This window comes from Elephas maximus, chromosome 24 (genome assembly GCF_024166365.1).
Source record: "Elephas maximus indicus isolate mEleMax1 chromosome 24, mEleMax1 primary haplotype, whole genome shotgun sequence".
Taxonomy (NCBI): domain Eukaryota; kingdom Metazoa; phylum Chordata; class Mammalia; order Proboscidea; family Elephantidae; genus Elephas; species Elephas maximus.
This window is the reverse complement of record NC_064842.1, coordinates 27,387,858-27,403,144: the sequence shown is the minus strand read 5'-3', so window position 1 is coordinate 27,403,144 and position 15,287 is coordinate 27,387,858. Positions and strand designations below refer to the sequence as shown.

General features: G+C 44.4%; 1 protein-coding gene across 9 annotated transcripts in view; it reads left to right on the top strand.

The window, feature by feature from the left end:
- The window catches only part of MTR (5-methyltetrahydrofolate-homocysteine methyltransferase), a 141,141-nt gene extending 126,994 nt beyond the window's left edge, over positions 1-14,147 (top strand). For 7 of the 9 annotated variants that reach the window (XM_049867946.1, XM_049867945.1, XM_049867944.1 and 4 more), the window contains 5 exons: positions 2,045-2,241; positions 4,084-4,284; positions 5,067-5,259; positions 6,974-7,086; positions 7,513-14,147. In XM_049867946.1, the coding sequence (XP_049723903.1) occupies positions 2,045-2,241; positions 4,084-4,284; positions 5,067-5,259; positions 6,974-7,086; positions 7,513-7,599 (791 nt within the window). In that variant the 3' untranslated portion in view covers positions 7,600-14,147. The remainder of the gene's footprint in view (positions 1-2,044; positions 2,242-4,083; positions 4,285-5,066; positions 5,260-6,973; positions 7,087-7,512) is intronic. The other 2 variants (XR_007515227.1, XR_007515228.1) reach the window with 2 other exon arrangements.
- The last annotated feature ends 1,140 nt before the right edge of the window (positions 14,148-15,287 follow it).

Genomic DNA, 15,287 nt, shown 5'->3' with positions numbered 1-15,287 from the left:
TCGCTGCCTCCCGGGGACTTCTCCCACCGGCCGCGTCGCCACGCTGCCTGCGTGAACCTGCTGGGCCCCCTCCCAGGGTTAGTTCAGGGGAGTAGAGCAGCTCTTCGTGCTTATGCCATGCCTGCGCCCAGCCAAAATCCCGGCGGGACGGTTCCCTGGCTGGGACGCTGCTCTCCCCGCTCCAAGAGCAGTCACTGCCTCCCGGGGACTTGTCCCACTGGCTGCGTCGCCACGCTGCCCGCGCGAACTGCCTGGATCCCCTCCCGGAGTGAGTTCAGGGGCTAGGGCTGGGCCCCTTGTTTGTGCCGTCTGCTCCCCTGGGTTCTGCCCCAAATCAGGCGCCGAAGGTTACCTGACTGGTACGGTGGCTCCAGGCTCTGAAAACAATCGCTGCTTCCCCGTGTTTGTTTGTTCTCCGTCTCTAAATCTGTGTTTGTTGTTCAGGGTTCGTAGATTGTTATGTATGTGATCGATTTACTTGTTTCCCCGAGTCTTTGTTGCAAGAGGGATCCAAGGTAACGTCTACCTAGTCTGCCATCTTGGCCCCACCTATCACCAGCTTAGCTTTTTAATAGTTTTTAAACTGCTAGGACACAGCTTGACATCTCATTTATTCGTTCTTTTAATAAATGTTTATCGGCATCAGTTACATGCTGGGCTGTATACTGGGCACTAGGGGTAAACAAAAGAATACAATATAGTCCATGCCTTACAGTAACTGATGAGCTGGTACAGCCAGTGAGTGAAATGGGCAATTACCATGCAGCCTGCTGAGCTGTGGAACCGAAACAGGCTTCTGTGGAAACAGGAAGGGGGGATAGACCTCAGACTGGGAGGTCCGGAAAGGCTTCCTGGAGGAGGCCGCGTTGGAACTGCTTTTTGAAAGTTAAGGGGGAGTTACTGAGTCTGGGACTGGGGACATGTGGAAGAAAAGGCTATTCCAGGCAGGGGAGATGGGGTGTGAGAAGGCACGGAGGCATGTGCTGTTTGGGGAAATGCGGGGAGTCCAATGTTCCTGAGCATCAATGCAGGGAGGGGGATTGTGGGAGGCAAGCTGGAGAAGTGGGTGAGTACACAAACTGCTAATTATTTAATGCTTAAAGAAAAATAAACTACATTTTATGAGTGTCTGGGGAGTTACCTAGGTTCTAGCGGTGCTCCCAAAGCCCACTCCCAGAGACATGGGATCAGAATGTCAAAGCACTCAAAGTAAGCCATAGCCCGTCAGAGCAAGATAGAGGGCAGACTGCTAGAAATAAGGGATCAGGGCTGAGAGGAGACTGAGCAGCTGGCCTCTTGTGGTTTCCTGGTTTTCCTTGGTGTGCATGCTAGGATGCTAACAAGTTGAGGCTCTCAAGCCAGCCAGGAGTGCAGCAGCGGGAACGGGATTTCTCGTCCTCCGCCGTCCCTGAGAAATCACAGGTGAGCAGGAGAGTGGCCTGAATAACTCCCTGATGGCCACCTGTGCAAAGCTGGACGGGCCACACCCTCAATAGAAGGAACCGAGAACTCCGCTGGCTCCCCAGTGTGGTTGAAAATGGCTTCCCTTGTGTAGACAGAACCCGTCTGGGATGCTTCCTTTAGCTGAGGCCACATGGTAGTGGTACTGAAGCTGCTTCAAAGGGTTCAGGGCCACACCTCACTTCCCGACCTGTTTCATGTCCACTGAAGTCACTGTGAAGTCAGGGGAACTGCATGTACACGAGGGACGGCTGTGACACAGGAATCTGGCCTGCTTTTTCTCTCTGACTGATGGACTGCTTTGGGAGCCACAGATTTGGCTCCTGCCTTTTGTTAAATGGAAAAATTTCATGGCTTGAGCTTGGGAAACAGCCTGCTGGAGCTGCACTTAGCAGGAACCACTGATCCCTAGCTCCTCCTCCAGAAGTCCTGCTGATGACAGGCACCAAGGAAGTATTTGAGGGGAAACGGGAGAGGGAGGAGGTTACTGGAGGTGGGGGGCAGGTAGTGATTTCAAAAAGAAGCATTCTCGGCTGCTTATTATTGGCATGATTAAGTGATTCTTATTATGTTTTCCTAATAGGTGAAGAGGCCAGAAAAGTCTATGGTGATGCCCAAAATATGCTGAAAGCCCTGATTAGTCAAAAGAAACTCCAAGCCCGGGGCGTGGTTGGGTTCTGGCCAGCGCAGAGCGTCCAGGATGACATCCACGTGTATGCAGAGGATGCGGTGCCCCAGGCTGCAGAGCCCATGGCCACCTTCTATGGGCTGCGGCAACAGGTCCGGAAAGCGTGTGAATACTCGACTCCCTAAGCAGGGCTGTTCATATGCTTTGCCCCTTTCGGCACAAAATCTCGACTCCATTTGAAAGCTGGAGTACTCCTGATCCAGATATTTAACCGTAACAAGATCTGCAGAGATTGTTAAATTTGGGACCTTATACAGACACTGTAGAGTTAAACGAGGGCAGCTAAATCCTTACTGCTTGCAGCAGGCTCAGACTCAAAGTATAAGGTAGTAGAGTTCTGATAGTCCATCTGTGCCTCCTGACTAGGGAATTGACAGCTTTCTTTTACAGGCATAACTAAGCTAAAAAGCCTGTGCCCTGGTCTTCCATCATTCAAGCCCTGTGTACCCCTCTGATCTCTTTATGTCGAGCATCATTCATGTCCCGAGTCAGCCTCTGAGGTACTGAATAGGGCATTTAATATAATGAATTCTCAGAATTCGCCTTTTTAAGAGTCTCTGCAAAGGGGAGCTGGGCCAGGTACATGTGTTTGCTATTCAGCTAGATATCTCAGAGAAATTGCTTTCCTCCAATACGCTCTGGAAAACTCGCTGCAGTGACCTACCACTGGGAGTCTTCTGTTATGTACAGGCTCCCATCGCTGTCCTCTCTGAAGGGCTGTAGACCTCTGTGACCTGTCTCTCCTTGTGGTGCAGGGAAGCTTTGTGTCCCCACTCTGGCTTTGATTAGCAATGAACAGTTCACGGACAAAGCACAACTGGGGCATAGTCCCTCTGTGCCCAGCTGTCACTAATCCTGGAACATTTCTGTGCTTCATTATCAACACCTCCTCGCCTACAGCCCTTAACCGCTTTCTGCCCAGGGTTGGTTAACCTGCCCTCACCCTGCGCCGGCCACTCGTTGATTGCATGATCGTCAGGGGCATTGGCTGTAGTGTCAGACCTCTGGGCCTGCCACTGTCTGACCTTGAGCTAGCTGATCAGGCTCTTTATACCTCAGATTGGTTGTTCATGAAATGAGGTGGGTAATATCAGCGCACAAGGAGGTCAAGACAAGTAACTTAGTTAATTCCTATAAAGCACTTAGAACGGTGCATGGCACACAGTAAGCACTCAGTAAATATTAGTGATAAGCTGTTTATCTTCTCAGCACATATTTATTGTTTGTGTAATATGTGTGAGGCCTTAATTGTCAGATGACTCCTTAATTGTCAGCTTAGTAGCAGGAAGTGTTGGCCGTCGGCTGAAGATGGAGCTAGGCCAGCATAGGTACCTGGCCCTGTGGAGGGAGTCACACAGACAAAACCTACTGGGTGTTTAACTTGGTTTCCGGCTAGCCCCAGGGGTACCCTTCATCGCCCCTGTCTGCCCGCCATGGTCCAGAGCAGTAGCCTGTATGTTGCTGACCCTAGGAGTTTGTTGAACTGCTTCTGTTGGTGCAAAACAGAGGCTTGTACATTTAGTGGGCACCTTTCAAACCTAACTCCAGGGTATAGTGTTGATCTTGAATTGAAAACACTTTGGGGGAAATTTATTTTTGATGTGAATGTTCATGGTTCTAGCTCCTGGTTGGTGCCTATGGGTGTTCAGTGGATGTTTAGTCAGTGTGTAAATGAGCCAAGTAACGGTTTGGCTTGTCATGTCGTGTCACGGACTCTTAAAATCTCATTTCATTTGCTTATTCAGCAAATAACTTATTGAGGGCTTACTGTGGGTCAGGCACTATTGTAAGTGCTTGGATGTCACAGTGAAGAAAAGAGGCCGCTACCCCTGTCTGGGAAGCCTACATTCATTTAAAGCTAGGAGATTGCTTTCCCTGTATGCCTTGGAGCATGCCACACTAATGCTGGCCTCTGCCCATTCGTTGGCTTTCAGGCTGAGAAGGACTCTGCCAGCACAGACCCATACCACTGCCTCTCAGACTTCATCGCGCCTCTGGAGTCCGGCGTCCGGGACTACCTGGGGCTGTTTGCCGTTGCCTGCTTTGGGGTCGAAGAACTGAGCAGGGCCTATGAGGAGGAGTGTGACGACTACAGCAGCATCATGGTCAAGGCGCTGGGGGACCGGCTGGCAGAGGTAAAGCAGCACAGTGCACCTAGGCCAGAGTCCAAGGGTAGAGGGACTTATGGGCAGTGAGGGAGTTCCATGAGGGGTGCCCATACTAGGCAGCCGTCAGTACCAGTGCTGTGGGTTTTGTTTTTGTTTGCTGCTGGCGTTAACATTACAGACATTTTTACATTAGTGTATTTCCAAATTGTTCTTATATATCATCTTTTGGGCAAGAAAAAACCCTTAGCAATGCCGTAGTTGGCTGTCACCCTTAGAAACTTGGCCTCTTTGTCATATTTCTCATGTCTTGTTATGATGTCACTTTTTCCCAGGGTGCCTGAAAAATTAGAAACAAATTTGTTTCACAGCCCTCATTCTCATGCTGTTGGCTTGTATAGATTCTTCAGCTTACTGTGGTTGGAGTAGGGCAGCCTGAGCCAGGGGATGGTCTTCACTCCTTTCCCTGAGGCTGACAGTGGGGGACTCTCCGTTGTAAAGATTTCATCTTCTCTTTATGGCCACCATAAGCTGCAAACTGATAGGAAAATTCTTATGCTAAAAGGCCTAGAACCTTCAGATCATTAAGCGTGGTACTTCAGAGCCCAGGTATAAGCCAAGATCAGCAGCCGAGCAGCTAGGAAAGGTACAAAGGAGTTGAGAACCCAGCCTGTCCCCTCTTGCCAGATTTTCCCTGGGTGTAGTCCAGATGAGGTGCCTGCTATCTAGGTCTTCGGTTTCAGGGTGGAGGGAGGATGGGTGCTGTGGGTTCCTTCCTCTGCCTAAGCATGCTTGGTGCTCTGGGCCCCCAGGCCTTTGCAGAGGAGCTCCACGAAAGGGTGCGCAAAGAGTTGTGGGCTTACTGTGGCAGCGAGCAGCTGGACATGGTTGGCCTGCGGAGGCTGCGCTATGAGGGCATCCGACCAGCACCTGGCTACCCGAGCCAGCCTGACCACACTGAGAAGCTTACCATGTGGACACTCGCCAACATCGAGCCTTCTACAGGTACGTGCTGCAGAGTAGAGGGGTGGTTCTTTCTTTTTTAAATAGGTATATTATTATCAAAGTAATGGCAGTGTGGAGCCCTAGTGGTGCAGTGGTTAAGACCTCAGGCTGCTAACCCAAAGGGTGGCTGTTCAAATCCACCAGCCGCTCCTTGGAAACCCTACGGGACAGTTCTTCTCTGTCCTGTGGGGTCACAATGAGTCAGAATCGACTCGGTGGCAATGGGCTTGGTTTTTTTGAGTTTTAATGGTACATATGGTTAGCAATCAAAAAATATGGAAGGGCTTATAACAAGAAATCACTCATTATCTCTTTCTTCCTTGCTTTTTGCTATTTATTCTGATATTTATCTCCATATTAGTAAATAATATTCTCATACCAACATTTTTAGATTATCAGTTTTACTTATTATCTCTTTACCTATAATGAATGGGAATTTAGCTTATGTATACTGCCTTATGGAGCACTGGAGGCACATGTTATGAGCCTTGGCTGCCAACCAAAAGGTCAGCAGTTCAAATCTACCAGCCACTCCTTGGAAACCCTATGGGGCAGTTCTACTCTGTCTTACAGGGTCACTATGAGTTAGAATCGACTCAACGGCAACAGGCTTGGGTTTTTTAATATATGTATACTGCCCTATACCTCTCCTGCCCCGTCTTCCTATTAATTTCTTGTTCCATTGGTTATAGCCGGCATCTCTGGACACCCCTCTTGTAGGGTTCCCACCCTCTTCAGCTCTCTTTTCTCTTTACTTCTACACTGTCAAAGTTAATAACATTTATATCCTCATCAATCACCATAATTCTCTTCTATGTTTTGTCAGATTGATTCAAATAGTTGAAAAGCAGAAATTGGCACCTGTCCTTTTGAGGCCTTAGTGCTTCTTGGCCCAGAGCAGAATTGATCATGGTTCTGTGGCTGTGCATTGTTGCCTGCATAATGCCAATTACTGTTCTTATTGCATAGTTAAAATAGTTGAGATGACCCAGGAAAAATCCACAATTTTCAGTGGAATTAATCAAAAGCATGCAGTCCAGTCTGATGAAATTGAAAGAATCTAGTTTTAAGTGAACTGTGAGGCTGTGTTGAGTCTGGTTTAGCAGAAACAACACTGACTAGGAGTCATGAGGTCTGTGTTCGAGTCCCATTTCTGCCATAAACTCACCAGGTGACCTTTGGCAAAGCACTTAACCTTTGTGTTGCTTTTGTCCATCCTTATCCGTAAAATGAGTGGCTTAGACTAGGTGGCCTTAGGGGCCCTTTGAGTTTCAAAATCCTAAGAAAAAGTATCTTTTCTTTCTAAATACTGTTGTGGTCATCCCTAATGTCATTAGCCAGTAGCTCTTAGAGGACTATTCAGATGGTGCTCTCATTTCCAGGGTTAGAGCTCCTGGCATGAGTAGACTTAGGATTAGAAGCTAATCGGGGCCTCTGTAGATGATCTTGAATGACTGGGCGTTAAGAATATAGGATGTCTTTTCTAGTCCTGAGCCCCTGGGTTAGAGAAGAGCTGCGTGTCTTGAATTTGGTCATCCCCTTGACAGGAATGTGCTGGACTAGTCTGGCCACAGCTTTCTTGCTATCTCACCTGTCCACCTATAAGGCCTGAGTTCATTTTCATTCCCAGGTTTTTGTTGAGCACCTGCTAATACCCAGGCACTGTGCTCGGCGCTGAAGGCATGCCCTTTCCCCTGTGTGTCTCTCCTTCTAGGCATTAGGTTAACGGAATCACTAGCAATGGCACCCGCCTCAGCAGTATCAGGCCTCTATTTCTCCAATTTGAAGTCCAAATACTTTGCTGTGGGGAAAATTTCCAAGGATCAGGTGAGTTAGCCGTTTCACTGCATATGGCTTTCCTAGGTACCTTTCTTTCTTCCAATGGAACTCTAGAACCTATTTTATTTTACATGTGAATAAGAATAAAATGAGGGGAGGGAGGATGTAGAAATTTACCCATTTAAGTCTTAATTTGATTTCAACCCATTACCCCGATTCTATCCCCTGCCCCCCTACTATACATAAACCTCACGTACACCCCAGCCACCCAACATCAGATATTTACTGCATGTTGTTTTTCTGCCCAGAGAATAAGATAATTTGATAGGTAGATAGATAAATCTTTATTTCCGTTTAACTTGGTAGATTGCTATTAACATAAGAAATGGGATGTACTTAGTGTTTCTTGGCAAATACTGTAGAAACTTATATATCACTTTGATATAATGAGCTGCTTCTCATCTTCTTTTGCAGGTTGAAGATTATGCTCTGAGGAAGAACATGTCTGTGGCCGAGATTGAGAAATGGCTTGGACCCATTTTGGGATACGATACAGACTAACTTTATTTTGACCTTTTCCGTACTGTGTGATCCTCAAGGAAACGTAATCCAGAGTGCCTTAAAAACAACAATAGCAACTAACCCATTCATATCTGCCTAATACCTGCCCGGCTTCAGGTTTGGAAGCGCTGCTTTCTGGAGCCCTTAGAGGGCTGGGTCTGCCTACGGTGCCTGGAACCACACGGCTGTTCTATAGGGGCTGTGAGTGTGAGAGCAGCCAGCAGCGCTCTGAAGGCGACTCTGATCCCTCAGGACTGGGACAGGCTGGAGGTAGAGGTGTTTTTTTGTTTCAAAATGAGTCAGCTTGCTTTTTTCCATTTTTACTTTGGATCTAGGAGGCCACTTATTCCTTTAATTGTCTTTCTCTTAAAAAAAAAGCCTGAAGCTCAGTTGAATAGAGAAATGTGACCCTATGATGCTGTGAGAAATGATATATTTTAATCCAGGTGGTTACAGCATAGACCCTGACGGGGAAGAAAGTGTAACCCTCTCTCTCCAGAAGACCTCATTTTCTAAAGGCTCCATTAAATGGCTGCAGAGGCCCCGATGGCAAAAGACACACTCTCACCGCTTGCTTTTCAGAAATTCTTAAGCTGTTTGCACCAAGGTGGTCAAATGCAGTGATTTTCTGTGAGCATTTTGGTCCCATAATTTCATATTCCATCCACTCCTCCTTCCCCTCCAAAAAAAATAGTGAAGAAAGAGCGTTGCAGCAGCTCCTCTGCCATGTGCCGGCAGCGACCATCTTTCTGTTGTTTGCGGGACCGAGCAGGCTCTCGCCTGAGCCGGGCGTCCAGTGCAGAGTTGGACAGGTGAGTGATGGAATGTCATTCCACTCAAGAGGCACTGGGAGCAGGCAGGGGGTGAAATCCTGGGCAAGGTGTATACCCTGGCCTCAAGGACAGCCCCTTACACATACCTAGCTCATTCCTGCCCTTGACCCACAAGCTGTCTTCCTCCCGTCTTCTTTTTATCCAAATTTAAGCTCATTCTCTAAGGTGCAGTACAGCTCTCCACTTACTATAAAGTCTTCTGTTTCTGTGCTGACCCAACTCCACACTCATACAATTTAGGAATAGCACGCTGACGTGTTCTCAGTTGTTTCAAAAGGGGAAACGGTGAGTCTGGATATACCTGGATTCAGATTTCAGCTTTGCCACCTACTTGCATATATGACTTGGGCAAATGACTTAAGATCTCCAACACTCAGACTTCTCAGCTGTGAAGTAGGGAGAACAATATTCATTCCTATTTTGTGGGCATGAGGTGTGCAGATTAAATGAGATGTTGCTGTAAAGCAGTTAACATGGTAGCTGGCACACAAATAAGTGCCTAATAAATGGTAGCTTCTGAGGAACTCTGTCGGCAGCCCTTCCAGGCTCAGCACATAGTAGGTGCTCACAGAAAGAACATAAGAGATTAATGGAGGAAAAGGGTGAAAAGATACTGAGGAAGTGCTTATGGTAGTGACTGGATTGGGTATTATAGGCACCCTCTCTGGTTTTAGAACCTCATTTAACAATGGTGGGGAAGGTCATCTCCTGCATCATAAGCACCATTCCTGCTCATTTCCTGTGAGACAGACCCCCCTCTCGTGATAAGCTGACCTTGCCCCAAAAGTAGTTCTATCATATGTACATCTGGGTACATTGGAAGTGAAAGGGAGAAACAAACAAAAAACCCTAGGAAATGATAACCCTACATATCCATCTTACATACATATTTATCTACAGAGCGACCTAAGGTATTGTTAGCCATTAAAGTGAATGAACTGTGTGTTTTCTTTGGGTACATTTAATTTGTGCTAGATTGAGAATGGGAAGTGGTTTCCCGAGACACTTAGTTGGAGAACTCATTTTCTGTTCCATAGCAGGTATATTCTAGGCTTTGGTACATTTTTCTGTAAGAAAGAATAACCTCCTTAAAAATATTTTAATATATTTTATGTCAATTATAGTTACTAAGAGTCTCCTGATTTCATTAAATATTTACAGTATCTTCTCTCAGCTTGTTGTGTGATGGAGTGGCTCCCATAAACATATTGTTGATCTAATCTGATGACAGATGCCTTGTTTTTCTAAAGACAAAAGAATCTGCACGTTTGAGTGCCTATGTGTGTATTAAAGAATATAAGGTGTGACTTGAAACAATAAGCTGGACTCCTACACTAAGGAGGCTTAGAGTAAGTCAGTAAAAAAAAAAAAAGTCAGTAGTGCCAGTAAAATAAGAACTTTAAAGACAGGGAGGTAAACATTCGGAGCCTGGGTCGTCTTTGCGTTGATGAATATACGTCCAGAAGTCTCCTTATCATCGACATCTGTGACTCCAACATTAACTGATTCTTATCACTTCTTGTCTGATTACAGATCCCATATCTATTTATTTCTCTAAAGAAACACTCATTCAGAATCTTCCTCACTCTGCTGCTTGCTCTGCTGTCTGAACTGAGGAGGCTGGTTTGTGGGTTGAGATCAGATTTTGTAGTATCCTATTTCTCCTTAGAGATATTCTGCTATCATCCTCCCTCCATTCATAGCTGAATTCATTTAGAGTTATGTTTCTCTCAGGCATGCCTCAACTAATATTTGAATGCCTACTATGTGCCAGAGCACTGGTGGTGTAGTGGTTAACAGTTCAGCTGCTAACCAAAAGGTCGGCAGTTTGAATCTACCAGCTGCTTCTTGGGAACCCTATGGGGCAGTTCTACTCTGTCTTATAGGGTCGTTATGAGTCAGGATCAACTGGATGGCAATGGGTACTGTGTGCCAACCACCTTCTCCTCTCATTCTCTCTTTACCTCAGTGAAGTCAGTTTTCTTTGTTGTTAGTTGCCATCAAGTCAGCTGCGACTGTTGGTAACCTTATGTATAATAGAACAAAATGTTGCCCAGTCCTGTACCATCTTCCTAGTTGTTGGTATGTTCCAGTCCATTGTTGTGGCCCCTGTTTGAGTGCCTTTCCAACCTAGGGGGCTCATCTTCCAGCACTGTATCAGACAATATTCTGTTGTGGTCTTTAAGGTTTTCATTGGCTAATTTTTGAAGTAGATTGCCAGGCCTTTCTTCCTAGTCTGTCTTAATCTGGAAGCTCTGCTGAAACGTGTCCACAGTGGGTAACTGCTGGTGTTTGAAATACCGATGGCATAGTTTCCAGCATCACAGGAACTCATAAGCCATCCCAGTACAACAGGTTTCTTTACCCATTAGTGACCTTTCCAGTGGTTTTTCTTCTCTTTGTGGTTGGACAGTCTTGGCCACTCTTTCCTCAAAACTCTCCTTTCCCTGGTTCCCTTTGTACGTTACTCTTCTGGATAATTAATCATCTACTTTTCTGATCATTTCTTAGCCATTTTCATGGTTTCCTTTCTTCTTCTGCCCGCTTAAATGATGGTGTCCCCAAGGGTATGTCATTAGTTGCCTTCTTAGCCTATACAGTTTCAATGGGCAATCTCATTCAGTCAATATCTCCACCCAGACTCCTCTTTCCTGAAGAACATAGACTCCTCTAGGGGGACATACAGGTATCTCAAACTCAATATGTCCAAAACCAGTCTAATCTTACTCTTCTCAGATTCTTGATAGATTCAATAATGGTGCCACCATTCAAGCAACAAACCTCCAACTCACTCCACATTGTCTTTTTCTTGGACTGTTTCAGTTATCTTAAACATCTGCACATAAAAAATGCCTTTGTTCTACTTCAGTTGGTGGGGATATTCAGGGAAGGCAGTGGTTAAGGCCTGATTTGAGACTTGATCGATAAAGATGAAGAAGCAAGGGAGGGAGGAACAAATGAACTGTCTATATTCATGGGTAGATATAAGTTAAAAGGTTGTAAAGCTGTTTATTCTCCCTAAATCAATCTGCAGATTCAATATCCTTTCCAAGGGCAGCTCCAACAGAGGTTTTGTTAAACTTGACAAGCAGAAATTAAAATGTATATGGAAGAGCAGAGGACTAAGAGTGGCCAAGATGCTTCTGAATTTGAAGAACTTGAGGAGACCTACCTGAAAAGACACTGTGGTTTATTGTAGAGATAGTATCATGTGAGGTGCAGAGGGAGGCATTCTAACCAGCTGAACAAAATAAGGAGCCTGGAGACTAACTCACATGTATGTTGACCTTTAGATATGACAGAGGTGACATGGCAATCAGTGGGGACAGGAAGAACTTACTCCATAAATAGTGCTGGAACAAGTGGTTATCCATACGGGGAAAAAATATTTTGATTTCTGCCTCACAGCTTACACAGCAGTCAGTTCCAAATATATTAAGGGCTTAAATGCAAAAGGCAAAAATGTTGAATGTTTATATGAAAAAATTCTTGGGATAGGAATTTCTTTAGACACAAAGCACTAAATATAAAATATGATTAAATCAACTATATTTAAATTAAGGACCTCTGTTAAGCAAATGGAGCCCTGGTGGTGCAGTGGTTAAGATTTCAGCTGCTAACCAAAAGGTGGGCAGTTCAAATTTGCCAGCCGCTCCTTGGAAACCCTCTAGGGCAGTTCTACTTTGTCCTGTAGGGTCACTATGAGTTGGAATCACTCCACAGCAACGGGCTTGGGCTTGGCTGGTTAAGTAAACAAACAATTTAAGTGAAAGGACAAGTCACATCTTGAGGAGAGAGATTTATAATACAAATAATTGACAAAGGATTAGTAATAAGAATATATAGTTTGTATTCTAAAAAACTCAGTAATAATACTTGGAAAGACGTTTCATAGAAGAGGAGATACATAGGGTTCGTAAACAGATGCTTCAGCAGCATTGATCGTCAGGGAAATTTAAATCAAGATGATAATGAGATTCTACTTTACGTCCACTAAATTTGCAAAAATTAGTCTGTCAGTGCCAGGTGCTGAAGAAGATCTGTGGGAACTCATGCATTGTTATGGGTGTGCAAATAGCCACTGCTGCTTTAGAAATTAGTTACACCTCACAAAGTTGAACATTCACATAACCTCTGACCTAGCTTACGACTCCTAGGTGTATAGGAACTTGCACGTGTGCCCCAGGAGATATGTATGAGTTTCAGTTGGTGGTGATGGAAGAATCATATTAAGGGCAGAGTTGCACAGCTGATTCATGTAATTGCTGTCAATAAGTTGTACACCTGTAAAAAGTTGAATTGGTAAAAAGTTGTGTGATAGATACATTAACAACAATGGAAAAAAAGAGTAGCTGCTGAGTCTACTTATGTACAACCAAACACCACATGGGATTTGGTTCCTTGGTTAGGAGGTTTAGGGTCATGGTTTCATGGGACATTCCAGTTAATTGGCCTAATAATCATGTTTAGTGCTTCTGTTCTACCTCCTAGTTCATCGCGCGTACAATCTTGGGTCTTAAAAGTTTACAAGCGGCCATCCAATTGGTCTGTATTCGCCTGGAGCGACAGAGGAAGAAGGAGGAGGAAATGAAATGTCAGGCTAATTGCTTCCATGAACAACTGCCTCTTTGCCATGAGACCAGAACTCGATGGTGTCTGGATAACATTACTGACATTTTGATCAAAGATTCTATAGACAAATTCTGATCAGTGGGGGGAAATGCAGAATGGAATTGTAAATTCTCATGGAATCCAGATTTTCTGGAGCTGGGAAGGCTAGATGAACCCATGAAACTATTGTCCTGAGATAATCCTTAAAGCTCAAACCAAAAATATCCCCTCAAGTCTTCTCAAAAACCAAACAGTAGTTTAGCTTAACTAGTAAAGAATGTCTGCCTTGAGCATTGAGCTCTTTTAAGATCTGTTTATATGGGATCAAATTGTCAACAGTAACTGGAAAGATTAGATAGGAGCCTTAGGGGGCAATGAGTTTATGTTAATGGGGAGGAACAACTTGAAAAAGGGGAGTGAAAATGGTTGCACAACTGGAAGAATAATCAATGTCACTGAATTGTACATGTAGAAATTGTTGAATTGGTCTATGTTTTGCTGTGTATATTGTCAACAGCAACAACAAAAATATGTATTTTTTAAAAATTCATAACATTCACTATCAGTGAAGAACTGGAAAAACAAATGTCTGTCTGCAGGGGAATGAATAAATAAATTAGCATATCTATACTGTAGTGTATTATTGAAGAGTGAAAGTGAATGAGTTACAGCTATACCTCACAAATAAGTACCAATGTTGGAAAATGTTAAGAAGACAGGCAAGGTCTAAGAGACCATATATGGTATACTATTTTTATTGAGCTCAATACCAAACAAAAACAAACAAAACCAAACTATGTTGTCTAGCCACATGTATGCAATAAAACTGTGTTTGTTTTTCTTAAAAAAGGAATGGAATGATAAGCCAAAATTTAGCATAGTAATTACCCTTGTGCAGTTGGGACAGAAGGATGGGCTAGGAGAGGAACAGATAGATACAAGTTATTAGTAGTGTTCTAGCTCTTTCTTTGGGTGGTACGTTTATGGGTGTTCATATGCTTTATAATGGATATATAACATGTAGAGTTTTGTATTATTAAAGATGTTACATTTGATACATGTATTAAATATATTTAAAAAATTAATAAAAGTAAAATGGAATGATACACCAAAATCTGGGGTGGTGATTTTGTGGTTAATGTTTTATGTGTGTCAAATACGTATTTTAATGAGAGCAAGAACATTTTAGCCAGAGTGAACAGCAGGTACAGAGGCAGGGAGGGAAGAGAGTAGTCCATCTGCGGATCATGACCAGTAAGGCTAGAGCAGTGTAAACTGGGGGCGGTTGGAGTATGAGGCTGGAGAGGCAGGAGCTGGATGGTGAGAGCTTGTGCAAGCCATGCTAAGAACTGGCCTTGATCCAGAGGGCTGTGGGGAAGAACCATTGAAAAATTTTAAGCAGTGTCTTGTTTGCAATATGAATTTGACAGGTGTGTGAAAACAGATTGCTGGGCCAGGATGGGGGAGAGGGAAAAGCAGGTGTGCAGTTATAATAATACAGGTCAGAAAAGACGGCAGTCTGAACTAAAGCAATGTCTGTGAGGATGGAGAGGGTTTTTTTTTTTTTTTTTTTTTTTTAATGCTTTAGGTGAGAATTTACAGAGCAAATTAGTTTCTCATTTAAAAATTTATACACAAATTGTTTTGTGATGTCGGCTGAAATCCCTGCAATGTGTCAGCACTTTCCTACATTCTCGTCTTTGCGTTTGGGCAGGTGTTGCCCATTTGGTCTCGTATACTTGATTGATCTAAGAAGCATGTTCCTCTTGTGTGTTGTTTGTTTTATAGGCCTGTCTAATTTTTAGCTGAAGGTGAACTTCGGGAGTGGCTTCAGTTCTGAGTTAGAAGAATCCGGGGGGCCATAGTCTCAGGGGTTCCTCCAACCTCTGTCAGACCAGTAAGACTGGTCTTTTTTGTGAATTTGAATTTTGTTCTACATTTTTCTTCAGCTCTTTCTGGGACCCTCCATTGTAATCCCTGTAGAGCAGTCAGTGGTGGTAGCTGGGCACCACCTAGTTCTTCTGGGCTCAGGCTGGTGGAGGCTGTGGTCCATTAGTCCTTTAAACTAGTATTTTCCTTGTATCTTTGGCTTTCTTCATTCTCCTTTGCTCCAAATGGGATGGGACAAAGAGATAGGTGGCTTCTTGCAAGCTTTTAAGACCCCAGAAGCTACTCACCAAAGTACGATGTAGAACATTTTCTTTACGAACTATGTTATGCCAGTTGACCTAGATGGCCATGGTG